General features: G+C 56.0%; 2 protein-coding genes across 5 annotated transcripts in view; one reads left to right on the top strand and one right to left on the bottom strand.

Annotated features, from left to right (window-relative positions):
* CBL (Cbl proto-oncogene) overlaps nucleotides 1-8725 on the top strand; it is a 36153-nt gene extending 27428 nt beyond the window's left edge. The window contains exons 13-16 of the mRNA XM_002193623.7: nucleotides 71-226; nucleotides 721-824; nucleotides 1464-1646; nucleotides 4177-8725. Of these exons, the coding sequence (XP_002193659.5) occupies nucleotides 71-226; nucleotides 721-824; nucleotides 1464-1646; nucleotides 4177-4457 (724 nt within the window). The 3' untranslated portion in view covers nucleotides 4458-8725. The remainder of the gene's footprint in view (nucleotides 1-70; nucleotides 227-720; nucleotides 825-1463; nucleotides 1647-4176) is intronic.
* A 1425-nt stretch (nucleotides 8726-10150) lies between these two features.
* Nucleotides 10151-20294, bottom strand: MCAM (melanoma cell adhesion molecule). 4 transcript variants are annotated; one of them, XM_032752777.3, is made up of 16 exons: nucleotides 20139-20294; nucleotides 16543-16670; nucleotides 16160-16373; nucleotides 15990-16060; nucleotides 15819-15906; nucleotides 15530-15709; nucleotides 15328-15455; nucleotides 15029-15188; nucleotides 14817-14938; nucleotides 14413-14551; nucleotides 13501-13622; nucleotides 13283-13421; nucleotides 13148-13165; nucleotides 12521-12665; nucleotides 11918-12035; nucleotides 10151-11301 (listed from the first exon to the last, which is right to left on the bottom strand). In XM_032752777.3, exons 1-16 carry the CDS (start codon nucleotides 20203-20205, stop codon nucleotides 11272-11274), a joined length of 1869 nt encoding a protein of 622 aa, XP_032608668.3. In that variant the 5' UTR covers nucleotides 20206-20294; the 3' UTR covers nucleotides 10151-11271. The 4 variants fall into 4 exon arrangements, with proteins under 4 accessions (XP_032608668.3, XP_032608671.3, XP_032608670.3 ...); XM_032752780.3 differs by lacking the exon at nucleotides 11918-12035; XM_032752779.3 differs by lacking the exon at nucleotides 13148-13165.
* Nucleotides 20295-27937: the final 7643 nt, after the last annotated feature.

Raw genomic sequence — 27937 nt, 5'->3', positions numbered from 1 at the left:
TTTTAAAGGGCACCTTGGTATTAATTAGATTTGGTGTAAATGTTTTATATCTTGTTTCTCCTGCCTCCAGACCACTGCCTGTACCAAAACTGCCTCCTGGGGAGCAGTCTGAGAGCGATGAGGACACGGAATACATGTCACCATCCTCCCTGCCTGTGGTGCCTCCAGGTCCTGCTGTGCAAAAACCAGAGCTCAAAATGCCTTTGGAAATGACTCAGAGTTTACGGTGAGATCCTGGCTGGTTTTGCACTTCTTCCTCCCAGCTCTGGGGCAGCACATTTGGGACATCAGGGTGGGAATTTTGCTTGCTCAGATTTCTGAATTCCCCAGTGATATTCACCAGATCTTGACTAAAATAGCAATAAAGGAAATGTGACCACTGCTCTTGTGCAGAGTCCTTGTACAGTATTAAAGGACTCAGATATCCCCTTCCTTCCCACTCTATCTGCCAAGAACATTTTGAGAGCAGAAACAACTGAAATTCAAAACTCTAATTAAAATGTAATTTTTGGTGGTATTAGATTTGGTGGTATCATTTTAACTCTTTTAAGCTGAGATGCTGTACTGCAATAAACATTAACAGTGCATTTTCTAGAACAAACATTTCACAGAGCAGTGGTGGTTTCACCTTAAAACAAGAAGCTGTGCACAGACTCTGTCACAGAGACAGGGTGGAGGTGGTGGCCACCTGTGTGATGGGGAATGTCTTCTCTCCCTCAGAGTTTTGGACTGTGACCAGCAGCCCGAGGGCTCCATGTATGAAGCAATGTACAACATTCACTCCCAAGCAGCATCCTCTGCTTTCGAGGCTGTCACCACTTCTGGTGAGTGGGTGTGCTAAAAAACAGCTGAGGAACTGGGCTACCATCAACTGCTCCCAGTGGAACAGCATTTTAGGCTGAATTAAAGGAAATACATTTGTTTTTGTTATTAAAATAGCTGGGATGTGTTGCTGTCGAGGCAGGACGGGAATGAGAAGACTCTGATCAGAAGGCTGCTGAGAGTAAAACTCCCATTTATTCAAAATACCCTGCTCTTTTATACAGAGCTTCGTGAGGACCAACTCCATTGGTCCTGAAGTGAAAATAATCTACACTATTGGTGCAAAGTGCTTGATGCACAGTGATAGAACTTAACTATAAACAATGTGAATAACAAGAGAGATAAAGAATTATTTACATTTTTTTCTCAGGCTTCTGCCTAGCTAGAAATTTTTCGCTTCTCTCTTTGACTGAATCTGAGACCCACAGGGATGTATGTGGAAGCATGAGTCTGTGCATACACCTGCATCTATCAAGTATTTTTAACTTAATTTTCCCTTCTGCAAAGAACTGCCATTAAATGTGAGGTTTTAACAGCAAAACTTTAGTCCCGTGTCCTGTCAGCGTTTGGAAAACGGGGGAGCTGAGTTTGCCTTGAGACACAGCTCAGCCCCAGAGCTCAGAACGTGCCTCCTCTTGCAGATGAGGGGAACCTGGCAGCAGGCAGTGCCAGCAACGGCCCCGAGGAGTCAGAGAACGAGGAGGACAGCTATGATGTCCCCAAGCCACCGCTGCCCGTGGCCAGCGCGCGCCGCACGCTCTCCGATATCTCCAATGCCACCCCTGCCTTCAGCCGCATGTCCTTGGAGAACGACCCTGCCACAGGTCTGAGAGCTCCCCTCTCTCTCCCTGCTGGTGCTGCCTGGCTCTGCCTCCTTGAAACTGAAGGTTTTGGTTGTAGAGGTGTAAAATCAGGTTTATGAGGCAGAATTGTACCGGTTCGTAGGTATTTTGTTTGGTTTATTTTAGCTTTTGTTCGATTTATTTTAGCTTTTGTTTGATTTATAGTTTGGAATGTGCTGCCTTGGACGTTTAATCCCCGAGCTTGCAAATCGCACTGAAATCTCAGTTAGGAAAAGCTTTTTTCAGCTTAAAGTATATTTCTTAAACCACTGTTTTGTACAAAGCATAGACTGTTTTTGTACCATGGTGTACTGGGGTGTGAGATGGGATTTCCCATCCCTGGAAGTGCCCACGGTCAGGTTGGATTTAGGGTTGGAGCACTCTGAGATAGTGGAAGGTGTCCCTGCCCATGGCAGGGGGGGAAGGACTTTAGAGATCCCTTCCAGCCCAGGCCATTCAGGGATCGTGCCCCTGTGCCAAGTGGGAGATGCAGGGCTGGCCTGGCAGGGTTTGTGGCTCTGCCAGCGCCTGCAGATGGCACAAGTGTTCTGCACACAGCTCCTGCTGCTCCCAGCTCCTCTGAGCAGGGACCAGGGGCTCAGCCAGGTCAAGTTTTTGTCCCTGGGGAATGGAGGACATCGTGTCCTTCTGGCTGCAAGGCACATTCTCCGAGGGAAAAACTAAAGCCTCGTGTCTCCTGGAGCCTTTCTGAATAATAATTGACTTATTCCCTGCTAAGCAGCTCTTAGGGAAGCTCTGAAACTCTTCCTGTTGGGGTTTTTCAGTCTGAATGTGCTGGTGATTTGCCAAGGAGGAGGAATGAGTTTCTTGTTCCTTCTGGAGGCAGAACCTCCTGTACCCAGAACCCCTTCCCCCACTGAGTCTTCCATTTTCCTACTTCTCCATTCCACTTCCCTGACCTTCTCTAGCACAGAGAAGAGTTTCCTAGTGCAGAAAAGTTGATTATTTTTGCCCCACTTCCCCATTCACTTTTTTAATTTGTCCCTGTGTCTGTAGAGTTTGGCTGAAAGGGATAAAAAAGGAACAGAGCGAGTCCCACCCCTCCTCCCAGCTGAAATACTGAGTTTAATCATTGACACTCTGTTTCTACAGCCCTGAAATAACACTGCTGTTGTCCTGCTTTAGGGGTAGGAAAATGGAAAATGTGGAAAATGCTGATTGTTACTGCTGTGGGAAGCAAGGCACTGGTGCAGGCAAGCCTGACTGCTGTGGGATTCATCTTGGCAGATTTATGCTCTCAGGAGCTGGACCCTGCAGTTTTAATTAATGATTTACCAAAATAACTGTCTTAGCAGTTGTCCTTTCAGACTGACCCGTGGTCTCTGAAACTCGATCCAGCTCAAGCTGAAACAGCCATTCCAGAAGGCAGTCTGGGGCAGAGGAGTGGGCAGACCTTTTTCTCACACGTACAAAAAGCTTTTTATGTGTGAGAAACTTGAATTCTGAAGATGAGGGAGCTGGACTGAGCTGTGGTCGCTGAGGAAGCTTCAGGGAATCTGGTTCCTGAAGAGCCTTCTCTGTCTCGGGGCTTTTGGTGCAAGTTTTTCAGAAAGGCCCCACAGTGTTGCTTCTCTGAGCAAGCTGCAGTGCTCACTCTTGAAAAGGGCTTGTGTGGACGTGATTTGTCTGTTGCACTCCAGTTCTGCTGCCAGAAAACTCTGTGGAGTGCCCTGAGGACTTTTTCCAGGAGACAAATAAATCTTTCTTTAAGGTGATGTCAAACATCCATGTAGAAAAGTTTCCTGTGATTGGCAAAAAATGTTTTCTGCAATGACAGAGGAGGTTAAAACTCAGAAATAATCAGATGCTGGATGAGCACATTAAACAATGTGTTTTTTCCTTGGAGAGTTTGGTGACTTGTTTGGTTTATTGGCTGTTGTTTCCTCTTCCCAGCAGTGCATGATGTGGCTGCAGGGCAGTGTCACATCAGAATGACTCAGGGAAAAGCAGAACAGGCTCAGCTTTATTGATCTGCCATTAGGCAGGGAGAGCTTCGGCAGAGGAAGAGGAGAACATAATTCAGTTGCTGACCCTTCAGAGAGCATAATTCAGTTGCTGAAGCAGTTGTGGTGGCTGAGTTGGGACTGAGTTTGTGCACACAGAGATGAGGGAGCAGTCTCTGGGCAGTTAAATCTGTCTGATTCTGGGAGGAAATGGGATGTCTGGTGCATTGAATATTCACTGGGTCATTTTTTCCGATTCTAAGGCTGATATCTGAGCTCTGCTTACACACATAGATCCTATGTCATTTTTTATATGGTTTTATCCCAATAAATGAGCCTGATGAGCCTTGCTAATTAAGAAAAACCTCCCTAGCTGTTGTTGCACACAGGCAGGGAAGCTGAGCAGCTTGGGAAGGAAGATAAAAGGGTTGGAGAAAGCGACAAAGCTCAGTGACAGCTTTTTGAAGTGCCATTTATCCCCCTGCTGTCGTTCCAAACAAAATTCCCACGTGTTTCCGTTGGAGTGATGCCCTTGTTTCTCCTCGCAGGTTTCTCGGACGGCTCCCAGGTCCCCGAGCGGCCGCCAAAGCCGCTGCCCCGGCGCATCAACTCGGAGCGGAAAGCCGGGAGCTGCCAGGCAGGAGGAGCCAGCAGCGGGGCCAGCTCCTCCCTGCACCTCTCCAGCGAGATCGAGAACCTCATGAGCCAAGGCTACTCATATCAGGACATTCAGAAAGCTCTGGTCATTGCACATAACAATATTGAGATGGCCAAGAATATTCTGCGGGAGTTCGTGTCCATCTCCTCCCCGGCGCACGTGGCCACATAGCACACGGGCACCTCCACGCCTGAGCTGCTGTGGACCAACTGCCTGGGCAGCTGCTTGCCCAGCTGTGCACCAAAGGGGAAGGGGGTTCCTTTAGAGACTTCGTGCTGAGGTCAGTCCTGCCTCTTTCAGAGAATCAGTTATCAGGTTTTCGTGGTTCCAGATTTCAAAGCAGTGCGATGGAGCGGAGCGGTGTTTTATACAGTGTGTGTCTTGGAGTCCTTTACCCCTACCTCTTGTCTGAGAGAACAGATTTATTTCCAGGGTGTTGGTGGAGAAAGGTATGGTGACAAGGAATCCCCGAGCTGATGCCCTGGAGGCTGGGGGGAGTTGTTTTGTGCTGTGAATTTTAAGTGGATGCTCAGAGAAACAAAAGTCTCGAGGTCAGTGTGGTGTGTCCTGTGGTTCATGGTACTAGGTTTGGATCTGTTCGCTGCTGTGTGTCTGGCTCAGGCTTTTTAGAGAAGCTGGGAGGTCACTTTCTGCTGGGAATTTATAGGAGACCTTGGAAGAATCCTTTGATTGCTTCCTGTTGGCTGTGGTGTGTCCCTCTCACCTGTAACAATAGCAGTTATTGCTTCTGATTCCAGTCCTCCCTTGCTGCCTGGTAGCAGGATGAGCTTCTGTCAGGGATTTTGGTCCTGGCAGTGCTGGGAGTTGGATTTCTCTCGTGTGTGTTTGTGCTCTTGCACTGGCAGCACCAGATTCCAGCAGCTGGAGGAGCTTGGTGTGGTTTTGAGGGGTGGGAGAGGGGGCAAAGAATTTCAGCAAGAGCAAAGAACTGAGGCTGCTGCTTCTCCTCTCCTAGCCTTGAGCATTTTGTGCTTCAGTGCTCAAATGTGATTTGTGGCCCTGCTGGGCTGGAGCAGCCGTCACTGGACACTCCCATTGCTCTTCCCCAGGAATGTTGCACCTGGTAAATAGGATGTTTTATTTATCTTCATTGCATGGTGGCTGTTGCAGACTAGTGGCCTTCACACACATTCCTCCAGAGAGCTTTTGCAGGAGCCATCGTCGTGCCAGGGTGTTTCGTGGAATTGGTAGATGCAGCTGATGTGTTTGTTGGAATTTCACCTGCTTTGTAGTCACAGAAGTGCAGCAGTTCTCTGCATGGCTGTCCAAACAACATGGGGGCTCTCCTTTCCATTTCCATTTCTCTAAGGTATTGCCAGGTCTGGTGTTAAAACAGACCTGGGGAAAAAATTCTGTATTTGTGATCACATGGTTTTAAAGGTCAGAACTCAGCTGTTGCATTGGAAAAACCTGACTTGCCTACTCAGCTACTTAACTCTGTTCATATTAGAGGAGTGGATGGTTCCTTTGGAGAGGATTTAGATCCAGGAGGCACAGACAGATCACAGCCTGAGAGGCTCCTGGCCTTTGGAGCATGTCCAGCATTATTTGCATCTCCCTGAGGTCAGCAGAGGTCACTGGGCTGAGGGCTGCAGCTTGGAATATTGCTGGAGTGATTCTGGCAGTCGGGTGCAGTGTGGCCTTTTGAGGAATCCAGAGGCTGGGCCAGATGGCTGCAGCGGCAGAGAGGCCTTCAGGAGTGTTTGCAGAGCAGAAAGTGGCTTTTTAATTCAAGTTGACGTTTCTCTCTAGCCCTGCAGCTTTCTGAACTGCTGCAGTGGCTTGCAGGCAGGCTGAAGTGTCTCTTGACTCCTCTCTGTGGTGGAGAAAACGCTCTGAGGCAGTGTGGGGAGATCTCCTGCCATGCTCCCTGACCCCCTTCGCTGTTTGGGCAGCCCTGGGGAAGCAAGGAGAGGGGAGGAAGAGCTGCTCTTCCTCCTGTGCCCCTGCCAGGGGTGCCAGTCCTGCTCCCTGTGGGATGTGTGGGAGCCTCTGGAGGAGCCAGGCCAGCCCTGGGGACACACTGAGGAGCCTGAGCAGCCAAACAGTCCTGGAGATGCAGGTGCAAACCCTTCAGTGAGGGGTTTATTTCCCTCTTTTCCAGCTCCTGCTGGGCTCTGTGTTGGTTGGAGCTGTGTGAGCTCAGTGTGACTCTTGCCATGGCTGAGCCATGCCAATCCAGCCAGCTCCAAAGCCTTAACTCTTGTCCTGCCCAGCCTGTGTGGCACCAGTGATTCCCTGTCCCCTCCAAGCCCCTCAGGGCAGGCTGGCTGTAATTTCCATGAAATCCTGCTTGGCAGAGCTGTTCCAGGCCTGTCCTTGGGGTCTATGTGCCAAGAGATGTTCCTGTGGGTGTTGTTCTGGGTATTAGAGATTAGAGAGAGCAATCTTTGTGGCATGTATCGCTGATTTCTCTGCATGTGTCCTTTCTGTGCACTTGTTCATGTCTCAAACTGATTTAAGAAACTTAAGTCTTGCCTTTTCTTCCTTAGACACGTTAAGAATTTGCTGATTCCACTGTGGGCAGCAGAGTCCTGGCCATGTCTTGTGGCTGTGCTCTGCCAGCTCCATCCAGGCACTGCCCAGTGGATTTTTCTTGTTCTTTCTAAGCCCAAGATCGATTGCTCTTCTTTCCCTTGACCTCCCTCTTCTTTATTCTTAAGAAAATTACCTTTCTGATGCTACTTTAAAAAGGAAAAACAACCCAAATGTCTAGTGCCTTTCTTAAGGGGATGCTGCATGGCCAGGCTGGATAGAATCCACCCCTCTGGGGCGATGAGCAGAGCTGGACAAGCAGCACCAAACTGCTTTGGGATGGGGTGAAAAGCAGGAGCAGGAGAGGTGGGCAGTGCTCGCTGGACTCTGACACTGTGTTTTGTAGCATTTCAGCCGTGGAGCTGCCGTGTCTGGACTGGTGCTGTGCCGAGCTCGGGGCCAAGTCAGGATCGTGGGATGGGGTCAGAAATGCTGGGGCTGTCCCCAAAGGAATGGGAAACACTCCAAAAGGAATGGGGAATGCTCCCAAATGGAGTGGGGAATGCTCCCAATAGGAGTGGGGAATGCTCCCAAAAGGAGTGAGGAATGCTCCCAACAGGAATGGGCAGGAAACACAACCAACAGGAGTGGGGAATGCTCCCAAAAAAGAGTGGGGAACGGTCCCAATGCTCCCAACAGGAGTGTGGAATGCTCCCAGCAGGAGAAAGGAACACTCCCAAGAGGAGGAGAAACACTTCTGACAGGAGCAGGAAACATTCCCAACACAGGAGTGGGGAGCACTCCCAAAAGGAGTGGGGAATGCTCCCAACAGGAGCAGGAAACACTCCCAAAGGGAGTGGGAAACACTCCCAAAAAGACAGGAAACATTCCCAACAGGAGTGGGGAGCACTCACAAAAGGAGTTTTTTTGGGAACACTCCCAAAAGGAGTGGGGAATGCTCCCAACAGGAGTGGGAAGCACTCCCGACAGGAGCGTGAAACACTCCCAAAAAGAGCAGGAAACATTCCCAACAGGAGTGGGGAGCACTCCCAAAAGGAGTTTTTTTGGGAGCACTCCCAAAAGGAGTTTTTTTGGGAACACTCCCAAAAGGAGTGGGGAATGCTCCCAGCAGGAGAGGGAAACACTCCCAAAAGGAGCAGGAAACATTCCCAAAAGGAGCGTGAAACACTCCCAAAAGGAGCAGGAAACATTCCCAAAAAGAAGCAGGGAACGCTCCCAGCAGGAGAGGGAAACACTCCCAAAAGGAGCAGGAGCTGTGGGGAGCGGGAGCTGATCCTGAGGCAGGCTCCTTACTGCAAACGCGCTTTGTTTGGGCGGTTTGGTGGGGTTTTGTTCGTTTTATTTTTTTTTTTTTTTTTTTCAGTTGAGCAAGAAAAAATGCAACTCCCAGGGCACCTTCTCAGAGGTGCCGCTTTAAAGATTAGTGGGGAATAAGGACATTTATTTTTAAAGTTCCTCCTAAAAATCTTTTTTCTTTGAAATTCCCAGTGGAGGAAGAATTGCTGTTACTGTTTTTCTTTCTCACGGATGACAAATACCAATTTGTAAAATATCAGTGTTAAAAAATGTTGAGATTTTCACGAGATATTTTAAAAAAAAAAGTATAATAGTGTCATTAATATAAAATTATAATAGCAGTATTTAATCCTTTCAGATCTGTAAAGAATAAGGAAAAACAGAAGGTAAATATTCTTACAGAGAGTAGCTGAGCTTTAAGGTTCACTTGGTTTAAAGTCCTCATTTTGTTTGCAGATGCATTGTTAATGTTTAGAGGTTATACTAATGTTATTTATTAATTGTTTCCATCCTTGTATGCTGCCCACTAAGAGCTTCTTTGTTTGGGATTTCATTCACCTGTGTCAGTAAGAAAGAAAACAAAACAAAGTTTTATTTTTAAATAAAATTTCCTTTGTTGTAGCAGACGTGTGTGTGTTGTGGTGCTTCTGTGAGTGATGGAAAAAGAAAATTTTAGGATTTCAATCTCCTGGATCCTTTGCAGACTGACTTTGGACCAGTTATTTTATAATTATCACCACAATTATCTGTTAAATTCAAATTTATATTCTGGCCACTGACAGACGCCAGGAAAGATTGATATAAAGATTATAATAATTAAACATATTCTGAGAGGATCAATGATTAAATGGACCTAATCCATCAGGACCAAGAAGAACATGAAGTTACCACCCAGGAAGAGAATCCAAGGGAATCCATGGGAATATTCTGCAGACTTTTAAAGTTATTGCATGGAAATTATAGAAATCAATCAATAAATAAATATCTCACACAATTCTAGAACAGAGTTATTAGAATGTACTATTAACAAAGATAGAAAATAAAATGTATTACCAACAAAGAGAGGAAAATAATTATATATATTTGAATGCATTAATTGAATCCTCGTTGATATCTATTCATATCTATCAATATATGCATATTTCACATATAAAGTAGATATAACAAATAGAAATAATAATCAAGTTATTATTAAAAAGTTATTATTTGTCCCCAAAGGGGGACACCCAGGTCCCAGGGGCCAAGTGGGAGCCCACAGAGAGCCACTGTGGGGTGAAATGAGAGTAATTGGGGTGAAATTAAGATATGGGATTACTTGAGGTCATTGGGGTCATCTGAGGTCATTTGAGGCCCTGATCGGGGTTACTTTAGGTCATTGGGGTCATTTGAGGTCATAGGGGTTACTTGAGGTCATTTGAGGATTTTTTGATTTTTCCAGGGGTTACTTTAGGTCATTTGAGGCCCATTTTGGGGTTACTTTAGGTCATTGGGGTCATTTGAGGTCATTTGAGGCCCATTTTGGGGTTACTTTAGGTCACAGGGGTTACTTTAGGTCATTTGAGTCTCCAATAATTGATGAAGGAATTAATTCTGACAAGCTGGGGCCAAAGGAGAAGGGACATTTTGGTGTCACCCATCATTTGCCCTCTGTCCTCTCAGGGTACTGATGGGCTGCTTTTTAGCTTTATTAATATATTTTTATTAATTAGTAGCATTTGTTTATTAGTGTTTATTATCATCTCCTGTATGCATTAGCACCTACACTACTGATATTAGCTATTAATTCAATAATCAATAAATTCTAATAGTAAATTCTATTTACAATATTATTTTTTAAGATCCAGTGGTATGATCACCTATTACAGCCTAGAATTACGATTATTTCTTTATTGTTGTATTTATTATTATTAGAATGAACAGATTTATTAGCACTGGCAGTAATTAGTGTTTTATTAGCAGCCACAGGGGCATAAATGGATCCTGTTGGAACCTCCATGGGATTATGGAATGCCCTTCCCACCCTTCTGCCTGTGGGAACAAACTCCACCAACTCAGCTTTGAATCCGTACTTTATTTTCACATATATAAAAAAAAACAAAAAACCTCGCAAGTATCGAACAACAACAAAAACAGAACAAAAAAAAAGAAACAAAACTCCTGGAAATGTACACACAATCCAACAAAAATATATATATAAACCAAAGCTTTTGCTTGGACACCACGTGTAGCAGGAGGGGATGAATCTGCTGTGCCAGGGCTGGGATGGGACACCCAGGGACGGAGTTTTGTGGGCAGCAGAGCTCGGAGGGTGGCACTGAGAGGAAGTTTGTGGCCGGTTCTTGCCCATCTCCCTCCTCCCAGTGGGGCCAGAGGGTGGCAGCGAAGCCCAGAGAGGGGTTGGACCTGGGGCTGGCAATGGCTGAGCACAAAAAAACCCTGAGATGTCGCTGACTGGCCCTGTCTGAAGTTGAATTTTGGTGTGTGGGAGCTCTGGTGCTGCTGCTGCAGTGTCCCTACAACACACCAAACTGAGAGGGGAGAGGGGAGCCCTGCCCCTCGGGTCAGCACAGCCAAACCACACACCCTCAAGGCTTTCTGGAGATTGGCACCCCTGCCTTGCTCTGCCAGTTCCTCTCCTCTCCTCTGTGGGATCGCAGCACAATAAACTGGGAACGATAAACTGGGAACGGCTCAAAGACAAAGCAAAGCACTCAAACCCTCCCTAACACACCCCCTCTGCTCCTCCCTCCTCCAACCTGCACCCACTACAGCCAAGGTGCCTCAGACATCCCCAAACCCAAATTCCACCAGCCCCTCTGAGCAAGGTCAGGGCAAAAAGAACGCGTCCAAACCTTCCCACAACACGTACAGAACAGATTACCTGAAAGAGCCTCAAATCCTTCCACCAAAGTAGGGATTAATGGGATATAATTCTTCCTAATATTGCTGTGGCTTCTCTGGAGTAGTAAAGCGAGTCCAGCTTTGCTGCTAAGGCAACACCTGCGAGCCCAGGGCTGAGGTAGTGGCCAGGTGAGGCAGGGAGGTGTCCCCAGCTCGGGGACACCCGTGTGCTCTCTGGCCGTGCTCCCCAGGGGCTGCAGCAGGGGTGGGAGAAGGCAATCCAAGAGCAGGAAAGGTTTGAAGGAAGAAAGCACTTAGTAGGTTTTCCTCTCTAGTTTCTCAGATCGATGTATTTCTCGCTCTTCAGTCCCGCCAGCGGAGAAAGGGAGAGGGGAAACACACGGTTAGGGACGAACACAAACCCTGCAGGGGTGGCAGTGACACACACAGGGCCGTGGGGACAGCTGGGGCACCCCAGGGTGGCACGGTGTGAGCCGTGCAGAGCCAGGCAGGGGCAGATAAAACCACAGTGGGCTCTGGGCTGCTCTTGTGGCTGGCATGGGCGGTGGTGGCCCAGCAGTGACACTAAAAAGCTGCTCCATCCCGGGTGAGGGGACAATACACGTCCCAAAGGATTTATCCCAAGAGCTCAGAGGAGCCATTCCTGCTCCCTGCTCTGACTTGTGGCCACACATCTTTCCATTTTAGCTCCTGCTGCCCTGCGGAATGTGGCAGAGCCAAGCAGGGCCCTGCCACCAGCACTTTGTCACCTGTCCCCTCCCGTCCCCCCAGTTCCCCCGAGCGCTGCTGATGGATGATGGAGCCTGTGCAGGGTGGGCAGTGCTGGAGCAGGGGAGCAAAGCGTTACCTGGGTGCAGCCCCGTGCCCAAAGCGTTACCTGGGGGCAGCCCCGTGCCCGAGCAGCGCTGGCAGCCCCGGGCAGCCCCGGGCGGGCCGTGCCCGTCGCTCTGTCCTACCTGGTCAGCTGCAGCTCTCTTCTCGCCGTTGGCGCCCTGCAGGAGCCCCGCCTCTTCGGGAAGTTTATCTGACTTAACTTCAACTACAATCTTGTCTTTACGGGCCTCTGGCTTTGTGCTAGGGGAGGGAGGTGACAATTTTTGAGACGCGTGGGAGGGCACGTGGCTGGCCGAGCCCTGGGGCTCCATCTCGGGGTCAGAGAGACTCCAGCTCACAGGAGGCTTTGGGCTGCCCAGGGAGGGGCCTTGGCTGCTCTACCACTCTGCTGTCTCCTCCCTGCATGGCAGTGCCCTGTGGGAAGCTGGAGAAGCTGCTGAGCCCACGGCGTGGTGCCAAGGACACGATCCCGCCCCGCTGTGCGCCGGGAAGGGAGAGCAGGAGCGTGGGATGGGATGGGATGGGATGGGATGGGATGGGATGGGATGGGATGGGATGGGATGGGGATGGGAGATGGGATGGGGATGGGATGGGATGGGAGATGGGATGGGATGGGATGGGGATGGGATGGGATGGGATGGGAGATGGGATGGGGATGGGAAGCGTGAGTAATCTCAAGCACCCCCAGCCCCACAGGCCCCTGGGGGATCGGTGGCAGTGCTTACATGTCCTGCTTCCCGGCACGGCCACACGGGATCTTGCCTTTCTTGTGCAGGAAGTAGATGACAGCGCCCAGCACGGCCACCACGAGGATGGCCACGATGATGGCCACGATGATCACCCCTTGGCTCTCTGCTGTTGACTTTTGATCTGAACACAACGGGGAGAGGAAGAAATTAATGCCTGTCCCACCATGACCCTCTCCAGCTTCCCTTCTGCGTTAGGAAAAGGGTTCCTTCTCCCAAAAAAGCTCCAGTGCTCCCCCAGCTGCCTGCAGGATGCAGATTTCAGTACAGAAATGCCCTGTTGGGGCAGTTTCTGTAAGAAACTGTAATTCTGTTTCTGTAATTCAGGGCTGCCATGCCACGTGTGCCACAGGAGGGTGGATAACAGGAACTCCTGCAGGGCACCAGGCCATCCCTCTGCTTCCTCGCCCAGCAGGTTTGGGTTGCAGAAGCTGCACTTGGTGGCCTCGCTGAGGACAAGCAGGCAGCTTTCCACGGCTGGGGACAGAGCCTCCACCTCCCTCCTGCCTTGGCAGGAAAAGCAGCAGCACCAGAAGCAGTGCAGAGCCAGCAGCCACGTTCCCTCCCCAGCCTAGAGCTGAGCATAACCCGTGTCAGCAGACTGACCTTTCCTGATGGAATCATCTGGAGGAGCAAGGAGGGAGGGAAAGACACCGAGCTCAGCCACGCCACAGCAGCACGGTCAGCCTGGACTGACACTGCTGGGGGCTCCTGGCACAGCGAGCAGTGCCTGACACTCACCCACCAGCAGCTGGATGTGCTTCTCACTGACACCCAGCTTGTTGGACACCCGGCACATGGCTCCCGCCTGCAGCAGCTCGTGGCTCACCCGCACCGTCAGGTTGCTGGCGATGTGCTGCTTGTCCACGAACTCGTGAGCCTGGGCAGGGCAGGCAGGGCAGGATTCAGCGCCTGGGCAGCCCCTCGGCCGTGCCAGGCTGGCCCCTGCCCGCTCTCACCGTGCCGTTGATGCTCCACTGCACCGTGGGCGGGGGGAAGGCGATGGCCTTGCAGGTCAGGTTGATCACCTCGTCCTGGCGCACGTAGAGCGGGGAGCTGATGGCCACGATCCGCGGCTTCCCTGGGGACAGGGGGCATCAGCACCCACGGCTCCTGGGGAGCGGGTGCTGGGCACCCAGGGGTCACTCTGCACCCAGGGGTCACTCTGCACCCAGGGGTCACTCTGCACCCACAGCTCCTGGGGAACGGGTGCCGGGCACCCAGGGGTCACTCTGCACCCACAGCTCCTGGGGAACGGGTGCCGGGCACCCAGGGGTCACTCTGCACCCACAGCTCCTGGGGAATGGGTGCTGGGCACCCAGGGGTCACTCTGCACCCACAGCTCTCAAAAGAATGGGTTTTGGGTAGGCAGGGGTCACTCTGCACCCACGGCTCCTGGGGAATGGGTGCTGGGCACCCGGGGGTCACTCTGCACCCAGGGGTCACTCTGCACCCACAGCTCCTGGGGAGGGGGTGCTGGCCAGGCAGGGGTCACTCTGCACCCACGGTTCGTGGGGAATGGGTGCTGGGCACCCAGGGGTCACTCTGCACCCAGGGGTCACTGTGCACCCACAGCTCTCAATAGAATGGGTTTTGGGTAGGCAGGAATCACTCTGCACCCACAGCTCCTGGGGAATGGGTGCTGGGCACCCAGGGGTCACTCTGCACCCAGGGGTCACTGTGCACCCAGGGTCATTCTGCACCCACACCTCTCGATGGAATGGGTTTTGGGTAGGCAGGGGTCACTCTGCACCCACAGCTCGTGGGGAACGGGTGCTGGGCACCCAGGGGTCACTCTGCACTCAGGGTCACTCTGCACCCAAGGGTCACTCTGCACCCAGGGGTCACTCTGCACCCAGGCCAGGCCTTACCCTCCACAGCCACGGACACCTTCTTGCTCTGCTCCAGCCCTGGCACGCTCGGGGCCATCACCCTGCAGCTGAAGTTGCTGGAGGTTTCGAAGGTGAGGTTCTTCAGGAAGAGCTGGTTCCCTTCCACCAGCTTCTTGCCCTGGTGGGAAGGAATGTCCCCAGCAATGAGCCCTCTGTGCCCATGTCCCAGAGAGCTTCAACCCTTCTGTGCACAGTGAGAGAATCTGCAGGCACAGGGCCTCCCTGCAGTACTGGCCAGGAGGTGACAACAGTGGGGTGGACAGTGCAGGTCCATGAAAGAGGGAATCCTTCCCTTGGCCTCTCAGGACAGATGGACACTCTGCCTGATTTGCTGCAAAGCCCAGGCTGAGCCTGGGCACAGCAGAACTGGCATGCCTACTCACCTTCTCATCCCTCCACTGGTATTTCAGGCCCACGGGGCTGTTGGCATCACAGCTCAGCATCACACTGTCCCCTTCACGAAGGGTTGAGGATGGCTCCATCTTCACATGGACCCCTTCAATGTCTAGGAGAGGGATGGAGAGCGGGGCAGGGTGAGCAGGAGGCACAAAGCACCCACCATGAGGCCCACAGGGTCCAGTCCCCTCTCTCTTACAGTTCACAACAAGATCCACCTCCTCCTCTATCTGTGACAGATCATCCAGGTCCAGGGTCTGGCACCTGTACGTGCCGCTGCTGGTTTTATTCACGTCGTGCAGCTTCAGGACGCCGTTGTCGGGGTCTGCCAGCGGTGTCACATCCTGCCAGTCATCCAGCTGCAGGCAGTGGGCACAGAGCAGGGTCAGCCCCACACAGCCACTGCCTCCCCTCCCCAGCACCCTCCGGGCAGGGCACAAGGAGCAACCAGGAGCTGTTTGCCGAGGGAGAGGTGCCCGGGGGTCCCCCCAGCCTCACGTTTTTCTTAAAGAAGCTGAAAACGGGCGGTGGGTTCCCATCAGCCTCGCAGACCAGCGTGACATTGTCCCCTTCCTTCACCAGCGTCGAGGACGGCACCACCTGCAGCGTCAAGTGCTCGGCGGGGTCTGGGGTGGGATGGGCAGAGTCAGAGCTCAGCCCCACTGCAGGGCACCAGCGCACCCCCCGGCCCCAGACTCACAGAAAACGTTGATTTTGACCCGCTGCGAGTCCAGGGCACGCCTGTGGCCCTGCAGCCAGTAGTGCACGGTGCAGTGGTAGCGGGAGTGGCGGTCCTCGCGCGTGACGGGCGCGTACAGCGTGCTGCTGACCGTGTACAGCCCGCTCGACTCGCGCGTCACCGTCGACAGGATGGCCACGTCTGCGGGGACACGGCCAGGAGGGAGGTGACACACAGAGGAGGGTTCCTCCTCTGGCTGCCAGCCCCCAGCCCCTCTGCCCGCCTGGCTGCCCGCCCCAGCCCTACTCACCGTTCTCCTGGTTGTGCAGCTGCTCCCCGTTCCTGTGCCAGGTGATGTTGGGGGCTGGGAAGCTGTTTTTGCTCACACACTTGGCAATCTGTGTGGCAGAGAGAGCCGTGAGTGCACTCAGGCTGAGCAGGGAGCCTGTCCCTGCTAACCCTGCCTGCAGCCTCTCCTCACCTCGGGGGTTTCACTGTTGTGCACAGAGATGCCTCCTGAGACGGGCTCAATCTCAGGGGTGGTGGGGACCTCTGGAAAGAAAAGCCACCCCAGAGGGGTTAGGAGGGATGGGTTGGGATGGGATCCCAGCCAGCCCCACAGAGCAGCTGCCCAGGGGTGCTGCCACTCACTGTAGACGCTGAGCTCGGTGCTGCTCTCGCCCACGCCGTAGCTGCCAGCTCCCACCTGGCACATGAAGGTCCTGGCGTCCTGCAGTGTCACCGCGCTGAGGGACAGGGCCTTGTCCTCCCCCAGGGACAGCCGCTGCTTGTAGTCGGTGTCGTCCTGCATGACCCCGCCGGCCGTGACATGGAACAGCCTCACCTGCTTGTTGCTGCGGTCCACCTGCAGGGCGAGGGGCCAGGCTGGCTGAGGGTGGCACCCCTGGGCAGCTGCTCTGCGGGGCTGCCTGGCATCCCATCCCAACCCATCCCTGCCAGCCCATTGGGGTGGCTTTTTCTTTCCTGCCAGCCCAGCCCAGCAGGCAGAGCCGCTCCCCCAGGCCGGCACTCACGTAGAACCAGTCGATGTAGGTGTAGGAAGCATTCTCAGGGATGTAGAAGTTGCACTCGATCCTGGCTGTGCCCCCCAACTCCACTTCCACCACGGATGGCATGGAGATCTCCAGCTTGCTGGCTGCAGCTGTGGGGCAGAATTTGCTGTTAGGGGCAGGAAGGATGGGGAAGAATGGGCTGTCCAAGCACAGCCTGTCCCCATCTCCATCCCCCAAAAGCTGTGGGGCAGAGCCGTGCCTTGTGCTCTACACACTGTGGAGTGACAGCCAGGACCCCACTGCCATGCCCACGGGCTCGGGCCAGCGATCCTGTACCCAAAGGGGGCACATGGCGTGTCCTGCCCCACCAGCTGCGTCCCCAGGACACTGATGGGAGGCAGCACATCCCCAGCCAGGACTGCCAGGTCCCTCCACAAGCTCTGAACCCAGCAGTTCAAGCATCCATCCCTGCAGCATTCCCAAGGCTCTGCCCACGCACGGCACAAAGCCCACACCCCTCTGAGCGGAGCTCGCCCATCCCTGCACCCTCTTCCTCCCAGCCCAGCTGCCCACAGCAGTAATGGAGCTGCTGGCCCTGCTCCAGAGAGGATGGAAAGGTAATGGCTATTGATCCAGGACAGGGCACGGAGCAGCTTCCCAAGGATTGGGAGCAGAGCAGAGACAAGGGCGGCATCACAGCAAGGCTGGCAGTGCCACTGCCACCATCCCTGCCACAGCAAAGGGGGCTCTGCACGCCCTGGGCTGGCACACAGCCCTGCAGAGGGGACAGCAGCCTGTCCCCAAGCAGCAGAGCCAGCCCAGGTACGGGAGCTGGGGACAGAGGCTTGGGGGAAGCAGCTGTGTCAACATCTCCCCTGACAGCGCCCGCTCCGCCACACTTCAAAGGGCAGCGCCGTGCCCACAAAATGCTTTGTTTGGAGTGGCTCTGTGGTGGCACAAAGCCAAAACGCAGCCAGGAGCCCTCCTGGCACAGCAAAGGCCCTGACAATGCAGGACCAGCCACCTCAGAGCTCCCCAACACACAGGTTTGGGCCCTCGCCCATCCCCTCAGCGTATCACAGCTGGCAAAGAGGGATGGACAAATCACGGCACAGCAAAGAAGGTGCTGGAAAAACAGGTGAAAGTCCCAGAGATAAGCAGGCAGCGGGGACAGGAAACTGGCTGAGAATACAAAAGATAACTTTGCACAGGAAGCAGCTGCCCACCTGTACAGCCACGACTTGGCTCCTGCTGCAGGAGGGCACAACTGGGCAAGCTGGGCTGGGTCCCTGCTGCCTCCCCTGAGCCCCGGCACCCTGAATGCAGCAGCCAGGCCAGATTTTGCCTCTCCATCATCCTCAGACCTTGGCGAGGCCCCAGGCAGAGCCAGCCCCCGGAGAGCAGCTGGCCCTCCCCCTGACCCGCTCGGCATGAGAGCCCTCTACCAGGCAGCGGAGCAAGCGAAATCATGAGCTCAGAGCTGGAGAATGGCTGGCATCCGGGGCTGGCATCAGGATCACAACCCCCCCAGCCATCCACTGCCCTTGAGGAGGCTGACACGGTCGCTGCAGCCCCGACCCTGCCTGGAAAAAGGGCTCACTGCTCCCCACCTCCTCCGGGACAGGCTGGAAGAAGGACACAAGGGGACACTCACAAGGTCCCCCACAACCCTGGGGACACAAGGCTCGCTTCTACAGCTCCAAGACCTTTTGCTCTGTGCGTGGGCAGGCTACAGAGGCGCTGGGCACAGCCAGCCTGGCACAGCCAGCCTGGCACAGCCGGCTGCGGGGACTTGGCGATCCTCCCTGCAGGTTTGGTGGTGGAACCTGGGGAGCCCCAGCAGCCACGCGTGGAGCAGCACAGCTGCAGAACAGAGCTCCATGCACCCCGAGAGCCTGGCACAGCTCCAGGCAGAGACCTGGAGATCTGTGGATGTGGAGAGGGCGGCTGCAGGCGGCGAAGCGGGGAAGGAAGGAGAGCCCCCCGTGCCTTTTCCATCTGGCTGGCGGACAGCCGGCCGGCAGCCAGAGCTCCACAAGAACAAAGATTTGCTTTTAGAGCTGGGGAAGGGGGTGGGGAGCAGCAGAGTCCCTCGCCAGCCTCCTGCAGAGCCGAGGTGTGCGGCGAGAAGGCGAAAAGTGCGGCTGCCTTGGCAGCACAGAGCCCCCGGCCCGGAGCAAGAGAGGCACCGCAGGGCTCTGGAGCCGCACATGGGATTCCTGAGGTTTCCCTGGGTTTGTGTTCCCTCCTCGAGGAAACCAGCTGCGGCCAGATCCTGCCTGCTCCCGGCACAGCCACACATGCTACCCTCCTATGCCCTCGGAAAGCTGCAGATCCCCGAGCTGCGGTGCCCCAAAACAGCATCACCCACATCCTGTCTTCTTCCCAGAGAGAAGAAGAGGCCGCAGAGCCGCAGCCCCGCAGGAAGCAGCACCACCACCAGCGCCCAACACCTCCACACACCACTGGCCTCCGCCCTGCCCGGGATGGGGACGGAGCCCGGGCTCTGCTGCAGCACCTCGCACCCCAAAACAACCCCAGCACCCTGTCAGAATCCTGTCATGTGCACCTGGAGAGGCAAAGAAATCAACCCCACCCCGCAGCTGGGTGACAAGGCACAGACACCCAACAGCCAGACTGCGGTGCACAAAGGGATGGGGTGGCTGAGCACCCCGGGGTGGGCTCAGGCAGCCCCGGGGTGGGCTCAGCCCCCGTTCCAGCAGCTCTGGCTGACCTGGGAATGTCTTGGCTGTAGCCCCTTGTGCTTCTGGGAATCATCAAACCTTTCACGTGGCTGGGCTTCCAAATACACCGACGCCGCCAAGCATTGAGAGACTCCTGGCTCGGCACATGTGCTGTGGGAAGGGGATCCCGGCACGGGACGGGGGTGGGAGCAGCAGGCTCCAGACTGTGCTCGGAGCCTGATTTTGGCTGCAGCAGCTCGGCCCGGGCAGGTTCCCAGCGGCGGGGCCACCTCCGCAGCCCAGCGGGGCAGGGAGCAGCCGGCACACCGGGCGGGATGCGGGGAGCGGGGCAGGGCAGGAAGCGCAGCCACCCCTCGAGGGTGAAAATGGACTGGAAAGTGGATAAAAAAAGAAAGCACGAAAAAAAAAAGCCAAGAGAAACACAGCGCTCGGGGGAAAACTCCTTAGAAGGAAAGGGGTGGATGTTCCTAACAACAACCAGCTCACCCTGAACGCACGTGGGGCACCCCACAAACTGCGCTGCCCCGGGGGGTGAGAGGGGCCCCGGGAGCGGCACGGGGGACACAGACCCGCCTTGCTGCGGATTGCGGGGCCGGCCGGGCGGGGACACAGGCTGGGAAGGGCCGATCCCACCTGCGCTGCCCCGACCCCGCGATCCGAACATTCCCGGAGCCGCGCCAGGCACCGCCCGAGGGGCGCAGCGCCGCCGGTCCCTCCGCGGGGACACCGGTCCGGGGGACACCCCGGGGAGCTGCAGCGGGGCTGAGCCGGTCCTGCAGTGTCCCCGGAGAGGGGGACATCCCCGGCAGCGCTCCGCAGGTGCGCGGTCCGCCTTTCCCTCCCGCACCGCCCGGTTCTTCCCGCACCGCCCGGTTCTTCCCGCACCGCCCGGTTCTTCCCGCAGCCACTCACCGCAGCAGAGCAGGAGGCAGCAGCCCCAGCCCAGGGCGAGCCCCACCGGCCGCCGCCCCCCAGCCATGCCCGCCGCCGGCAGCCCCAGACTGAGCGGGGCCGCGGGCTGACGTCAGGCGGAGGAGGAGGAGGAGAGGAGGAGGAGGAGGAGGAGGAAGGCGCGGTGCCTGCCCACCGCCCGCAGCCGCTGATCCCCCCCAGCAGCACAGGCAGCGCTGTGGCCGCCCAGCCCCGCAGCGCTCCGCCCAGCCCCGCACGGCCCCGCACGGCTCGGCACGGCCCCGCCGCCGGAGGGGCTCGCAGACCTGCCAGCTCCTGCCTGTCCGGGCGTGCAGCGGCTGAGGCAGGCAGACAGCCGGGCGCTGGAGGTGGGATCACTCCCAGACCCGCAGAAAGGGGATGAGGCGTGGGATGTGTTTTTCAGAGTGTTTGGGCAATGCCGGTCCTTGAGAGTCCAATGTGCAGCCAGCAGTGGCGATAATCAGAAGTGACCCAGTGCCCTGCCCAGCCCTACAGCTGGGGGATCACCTCTGAACCCACGGCGAGACTCAAAACAGGGAGGCAAAACGCTCTTTGTCATTATCTAGGCTCTTTGTCATTATCTAGGCTCCGGACCGGGGGGCCGGAGCAGTTCGTGTCCCAGGCGGCTCGGCAGGGTCGGTACCCCAGCCCCGCTGAGCCTCGGTGTCCCCAACCCCGCTGGGACCCCGAGGAGGGCCCCGGGCATCGCAGCGATCCGCCCCAGCTGCTGCTGAATGGGGCGGCTGTGCAGAAGCTGCTCCCTGCGGTGGCCGGCCCGGGGGCTGCACAAGGCTCCCATTATCCCGGGCTAATCACCCAGCCCGGGGCAGAGCCGGGAAAAGCACAACGAACCCCGCCAGGTGCTGAGTTGCCCGCAGCCAGCCACGCAAGATACCCGGTTGCAGTGTCCCTGCCCTGTCACAGCCTGGCTCCGTGCCTCAGTTTCCCCCGGGGCTGTTGGAGGACAAAGGTTTTCCTCCCCTTCAAAACCGTTTTGCTTCCCCATTCACTCGCTGATTCAGGTTCATCACACATGGGGATGCCCAAACTCCCAGGAGCTGTGACAGTGCCCTCCTCCCGCTCTCAGCCCAGACACTCTGAACTTCTGCACATCCTTTTCTCTCCTCCACTTGCTTTCCCTGCAGCACTCCTGTCCCCCGGCAGCAGGGGCTGCATCCCCCCGACCCACCCTGACCACTCCAGGTTCGCAGGAGCCACCACAGCATTCCTCCTGGGAATGCCCAGGCACCTCTCCCACCACCACCCCCTGTGCTGGCCCCCAGTCCCAGCACTGGTGCCATGCAGCAGCCCTTCCCATGCCCTCCTCCTCCTCCTCCTCCTCCTCCTCCTCATGGCTGACCAGCACCCCCCCACAAGACTTTCCCAGCCAAACACACTCAGTGTGATTCATCGGAAATGATTAAGGTTTTTTTTTTTTTTCCCCTAGAGATCAGTTGCTTAAAATGGCAATGCTGGGCAGCGATAAGGCTGAGAGCCGGGCAGGGGAGGCCTCCTCCTCCCTGTGCTGGGAAGAACAAGTGCAAGGGAGCTGTGCTGTCATCCACAGGATGCTCAGGAGCTGCTCTCCGGCCTCACAGCCGCAGTTTTGGGATGCTCTCACACCTCATGGAAGGAGCTCACTGTCTGTGGTGGGTGCCCTGGGCTCAGGGACTCCCTGACAATGACAAAGACAAAAAACTCATCCCCTCCCTCCAAAAGGGCAGGATGAGGCACTGTATTGTAAATATAGTGAACCCAGTGGGCAGAAATGCTGATGTCTGACTGCAGCTCAGAAGCTGAATGATTTATTTATTATAACTGTACTATAATTCATTAATATACTATTTAAATGAGATACTAAAACTACAAACCTACTTTTTCTAACTGCCATATCTGCCTCACTCCCAACTCGTGCCCCTCTCTGAGTCCAGCCCCAGGTGGGTTGGGTTGGATTGGCCACCAGGCTCAAACAATCCTCACCAGAATCCAACCAAGCATCACCCCAGGTAAACAATTCTCCACACACATTCCACATGGGAAAAACAAGGAGCAGAAATAGAAATTGTTTTCTCTTTCTTCTGTCTGTGCTCCTCAATGAAAAAATCCTGAGAGAGAGAAGAGTGTGCCTGGCACAGCACCGGGGGAGCCTCCGGCTCTGCCCTTCACAAAACACCCCTCAAATGCCACCCCAAGAGGGAAGGAGGCCCACAGGAAAGCACCCACCAAAATCAAACAAACAAAGCAGGAGAGCTCGGCTGACACGCCCCTGGTGCATTTTGTTCTGGGGCTAACTTTTATTCCGCGTTAAAAATAAAGCAGAACGTTGCTAAGAAAACCTCTGCAGAAAATTCCCAGCAGTTGGAAAGGGCAATGCCACTCTCTGGGGAGAACAGGCTGGGGAGCATGCCACCCTCAGGCAGCCCCCTGCCCTCCCTGCATGGCTCTGCTTGCAGCTGCTCAGGATTCAGCCTGCTTAACTTGAAAGAAAATGTGCTTTTTTCCCTCGAGAAACGAATCGTTCTGGGGAAGAGGGGCAGAATTTGAAATCAAGGCATGGGCAGATGGTGTGAAATCACCCTGCCACGCTGTGTGTGGCACCCGGCGGGCTCAGGGGCTGCGTGGGGAGCGTGGCAGGCTGGCCACCTTCATCTCCCCTCCTGCTGCCTGATCTCACCTTCTTGTTTATCTGCTCCTTCATGGGTTTGGCCATAACAGCTGGGGTGGTTTTATAAATGAAAGTTTGTTCAGCTAAATTCATATGAAAAAATAAAGTTATTTATTTTGCAATCAGATTCTATCCAGCCAGCCACGAGGAAAGAACAGAGCCAAGCCCGGGGTCGGCCCTGGGTGTGCAACAAGGAGTCAGCCTCAGCAGAGGTTTTCCTCCGTGCCCACACACCTCCAGCCTGGCACAAGGGGTTTTTATAGGGAAAATTCCACCTGAGGCCAAGATTTCAGCAGTCAGTCTTTTCTTCTATTCAGAGTCCATAGGTGAATAAGATTTTCCTTTTTGGTGATGAGGGAGAACAAATCACTGTCCGGAGTTTGTTGAATCCCTTGATGAAGTTTATGGGAATTCGGGAACGCTGCATTCACATGGATCTGCCTGAGGATTTCCATTATTTCCATCTCGGGTTGTTCAAGGATGATCAGCACCTGGGGGTTCTGTATCTCCCCAGACATGGCCCATCTCCTGGTGTCCCCAAATCCCACCACACATGGCCCATCTCCTGGTGTCCCCAAATCCCACCACACATGGCCCATCTCCTGGTGTCCCCAAATCCCACCACACATGGCCCATCTCCTGGTGTCCCCAAATCCCACCACACATGGCCCATCTCCTGGTGTCCCCAAATCCCACCACACATGGCCCATCTCCTGGTGTCCCCAAATCCCACCAGCCATGGCCCATCTCCTGGTGTCCCCAAATCCCACCAGCCATGGCCCATCTCTTGGCCAGCCGGACCTTCTTACTTGTAAATCAGTTTCCCACATACACCCGGTCTCACCTGCAAAGGCAAATCCTAATACAAACGTGCACAGTCTAACAAATATTCAATATCACACATATCATATTAGAAATGGCACAATTATATCTACTACACATAAGAGGTGGGAAAGCCAGGGAGCAGAGGGCTGGCCCCACCTGAGGCACAGAGCAGCTCCCACAGCCCCTACAGCTCCCACTCCCTGGCAGTGCAGGGATATTGGTGCCTGGGCCCCCGCCCTCCATCCCTCCTGCCACCTCTCAGGTGAGGCTGTGCCTGGGCAGGCAGTTCTGCCCCTGGCAGAGCTGAGGCTTTGCCACTCCCTGGCACAGCTGCTGGAAATCCACAGGACCCTGCCCAGGGCAGGGCTGATTTCCTGGTGTTATCTGAGCATCGCAGGTTGCAGGAACGATCTGGAAGCGTGCAACTGCATTTGCCTCCCTCCTCTGGCTCTCTGCAGCTGGAGGGGAGCGATGGCCAGCACGGAGCCAGGCCTGGGCTGTGCATCCCAGCACACTCCACAGCCCCTTCCAGCTTTTCCTGCACTCCCAGGCAGATCCCTGCTGATTTGGGACCTGGGGATGCTGCCAGAGGGAGCTGGCCCAGCGTGGGCTGTGCCTGTGCCTGTCCTGACAGGTAGCCTGTGTGTCCCAGGTGGGACGGGGGCCCTGTGCCTTCCCCGAGCCCTGCAGCCGCCCCCAGAGCAGCTGGGGTGGGCTCTGGGGGTGTTTGGGGTGCTGTGTGCCAGCTGCACCCAGTGAAACCCCGCCAGCTCTGTGCCCATGGGCTGGGGGCTGACCCTGTGCCCATGGGCTGGGGGTGTCTCTGTGCCCATGGGCTAGCCCAGCTCTGTGCCCATGAGCTGGGGCATCTCTGTGCCCATGGCCCCGCTCCCTGCAGGTCTCCAGGGTGGATGCAGGGCAGCCCTGCAGGGTGGAAGCCTCTGGCCATCTCCAGCCCTTCACACAGCCCCGTCAGGGCCAAGGGGGCCGCGCTCCCCGGGGAAGGGATGGGATGGGGCAGCACTGAGCGTTCCCACACACCGGCTGCTCCCCTGCCACTGCTCCCCTCACCTCGGGGCACCTTCTGCCAGTCCCTGCTGCCCATTTTGGGGGGCTCTAGGACTTACACAGGGACTTACACAGGAACAGGAACCCTCCTGGGCTGTCCAGCTGTTGGTTCTCTGCTCCCTGGGTGCCATGGGGTCATTTTGGGGTACCTCTGCCCCATCTCCACTGCTGGGAGCCCTGTTCAGGGCTGTGTCCTCCAGCTCAGGAAAACGCCTCCTTCCAGCCCCTTCCTCGGCTTGGCTCCCAGCCTCTCCTTTGTGCCTCCCCTCTCCTTCCTCTCCCCTCCCGGGGCCTTTCTGTGGGGATTATTAACCATGGCTACGGGGCCTTTGTTCAGGAGGGGCCGGCAGGGTGGAGAAAGGAAGGGGGGAAGGAAGGTGGGGGGGGAAGGAAGGTGACATCTGGATGTCTGTCACAGAGGAGTCTGGTTTTTGGAGCAGCTGTGCGGGGATGGCCGGGGCTCAGCGGATGCAGAGGAGTGGCAAAGCCCCAAAAAGGAGCTGGGCTGGCAAGGGTCACCCAGCCCAGCACAGAGAGCTCAGCATCCTGCCCTGGTGATGGTGGTGCTGACACGAGCAGCACCCCAGGGCTCCAGGGATGGCTTTGGGGACTGGCTTGTGGCTCACAGGGGTGGCAGGGAAGGCTGTGGAGCTTTCCTTGCACCCTGCCATGGAGCTGTGTGCAGAGGGGATGGACAAGGACAGCTGGAGCACGCCTGGGAGAAACTTATCCAGCTGAAAGCCACTGCCAAGGCATGGAGAAGGAGCCCTCTGCTCAGGGCTGTCACTGCACATCCCAGGGGTACAGGAGCCCCACGCCCGGAGCAGGTGCAGCCCTGGGACAGGGTGGGACAGCCACGTCCTGTCCTGCCAGCTGTGCTGCTCACGTCCATGTCCCAGGCTGCTCTCCCACCCAGCCTGGCAGCACTGCGGGCACGGAGCAAGGGGCAGGATTTGGGGATGGGCAGGGGAAGCCAGGGGCTATTTATAAACTGTCCTTTTCCTTGGGAGCACTTCCGAGTCCCTGTCCCCCAGCGCCGGCAGGAAAAAGGCCCCATTGTGCTGGCGCCGGCCGGGACGGGGCTGGGCACTCGCCCACACAATGGGGCAGATGTTGGCTCTGGCTGTGGGGCCTGGCATGGGCTGCCCAGGGCACAGCCAGGGCTCCTGGTTGTGCTCATCCAGCCCTGCCCTGTGCTCCCTGTCACACGGATTTTCCGGCTCCCTGCTGCCCAGGAAGGGAGGAGAACCGGGATGGGGACACAGCATCGCTCCCTGGGCTTGCCCACAGGGATCTCTTCCTCCTGGCTTTGTCTGCAGGGCTCCCCCAGGACAGCTCAGCTCGTTAGGATCATCTGAGAAAGCCTAATGAGAGATCAGTCCTGAGCAGCTCAGCTTTGGGGGATCCACGAGAGATCAGTTCTCAGCAAGCCCAGCTTTGGGGGAGCCCCTCTTGTAGAGGATCCATGAGAGATTAATCCTGAGCAGCACAGCTTTGGGGGAGCCCCTTTTATAGGGATCCACGAGAGATTAGTCCTGAGCAGGCTCAGATTTGGGGGAGCCCCTCTTGTAGAGGATCCATGAGAGATTAGTCCTGAGCAGCACAGCTTTGGGGGAGCCCCTCTTGCAGGGGATCCCTTTGGAGGCCTTTGGGGAAGGTTCCCTGTGGAAGCAGCTGAGGGATGAGGCAGCAGGCAGGGCACAGTCCTCGTGTCACACCCCCACGGCACTGGGGACACAAAGGAGCACCAGGGCCCTGGGGAACCGTGGGGCTGGGCTGGCCAAAGAGGAATTTCTTCTTGCAGGATTTTCCCATGGAAGAGGACTTGCCTTTCCCAGGGCTGTCTGGCCAGGCTCCAGGAGGAGATAGATATCCCAGCTCTGTGGTGAGGAGACACAGAGCCCTCCAGAAGCACGGGAGCAGCCCTCGTGCTCCTGCTCTTGTGCAGGGAAGGCTGTGGCTGCTGGGGACACGCTCCCTGCAGCTCCAGGTCCTTCCTGAGGGCTCTCCCTGCCCGAGGGGTACGTGCCGTGGGGGAATCCATCAGTTCCCCTCCAAGGCCAGAGGAAGAGTGAGCCACAGCATCCTGGAGAGGGACCGGGGGATTTTCCGGAGCGGATGCCACGAAATGATGCAACGAAATGATGCATTGTTCCTGCCTGGGCTGCCAGCACGGGGCTGCAGGCACCCGCCTCGAGCTGCCAGGGGACCCGAGGTGGGGCAGTGCCCAGCAGGACCCACACGGCAGAAATTCCCTCAGGATGCACCCAAGGAGCAAGAGAGGCAGGGCAAGGTGCTGGGGAATCGCTCAGGCATTGGGACACACAGCCCTGGAGTTTATTGCTGAGTTTTTCCTGTCTCCCTCTGCTTCCAGATCAATCCAGAGGGACTCGGTGAGGGCTGAGGCAGCCCTGGAGTTGGCATCCTCTGGCTGCTGTTTTTTGGGAATGCAGGGTGAGCTCAGCAGTGGGAAGCAGCTCAGGGATGGAGCGGTGATGCTGCAGTCCCCATGGCAGCAGAGCTCCGTGCCCAGCGAGGCTGAGGAGGGGAGGGGGCTCACAAGCGGGGTACACCCCCTGTGCCACCTGCAGCTGCCATGGGCACGGCTGGGAGCGCATCCCAGACCTCCAGCAAGCGCATGAACATCTGGGACTGATGCTGTCCCACCCACAGCCTGGCTGCCAGGCCCCTTGGTGGGCAGCTCTGTGTCCCCCTAGAGCCCCAGGAAGAGTTTCCATCCAAAGCCCCACTCCTGCCAAATCACTGTCCCAACCTGACTGCTCCCAGGTGTTGCCAGCCCCCTGCACCCCCCTCCTCGCCCCTCTGCCGGTCTCCTGCAGGTCTGGATGTCCAGGAGCTGCACCCCCAGCCTGGCAGAGCAGAGCCCACCAGGGTGCCCTGGGCACGGTGGGCACCAGGAGCGGGGAGGGCGAGGCAGGTGCACAGCCCAGGGCAGGGAATGAGCAGAGCACGCCCAGCCCTTGGCTCGGCTCTGTTTTCCCTTTGGAAAAGAGATGAGAAATCCAAACATTACCATAAATGCTGAAAGCATCCTGACTCCGTCACTGGCCTGAGCTCCCTGGGGATGTGCAGGCGCCCGCTGCTGCCTCGGAGCCACAGGGACAGGGCTGGGCACAACAGAGCCCCACAGGGACAGACAGACACCTGCAGGAAGGTGACCCCAGTCCCTCAGGGGCTCTGCCTCGCTGCCCAGGGTGGT

The sequence above is a fragment of the Taeniopygia guttata genome, chromosome 24 (assembly GCF_048771995.1).
Source record: "Taeniopygia guttata chromosome 24, bTaeGut7.mat, whole genome shotgun sequence".
Lineage (NCBI taxonomy): Eukaryota > Metazoa > Chordata > Aves > Passeriformes > Estrildidae > Taeniopygia > Taeniopygia guttata.
Note: the sequence above shows the minus strand (reverse complement) of the source record. Positions and strands in the feature narration are given on the sequence as shown.

What these genes read in the sequence shown, in the direction of transcription:
- MCAM (XM_032752777.3), bottom strand. Translation starts at nt 20,205, where the DNA reads ATGGCTGGGGGGCGGCGGCCGGTGGGGCTCGCCCTGGGCTGGGGCTGC. An exon ending in CCTACATCGACTGGTTCTAC is followed by an intron (nt 16,374 to 16,542) that starts GTGAGTGCCGGC and finishes CTCGCCCTGCAG; the next exon opens with GTGGACCGCAGCAACAAGCA. An exon ending in CGTGCCGGGAAGCAGGACAT is followed by an intron (nt 12,036 to 12,520) that starts GTAAGCACTGCC and finishes TCCCTCCCCTAG; the next exon opens with CACAAAGCCAGAGGCCCGTA.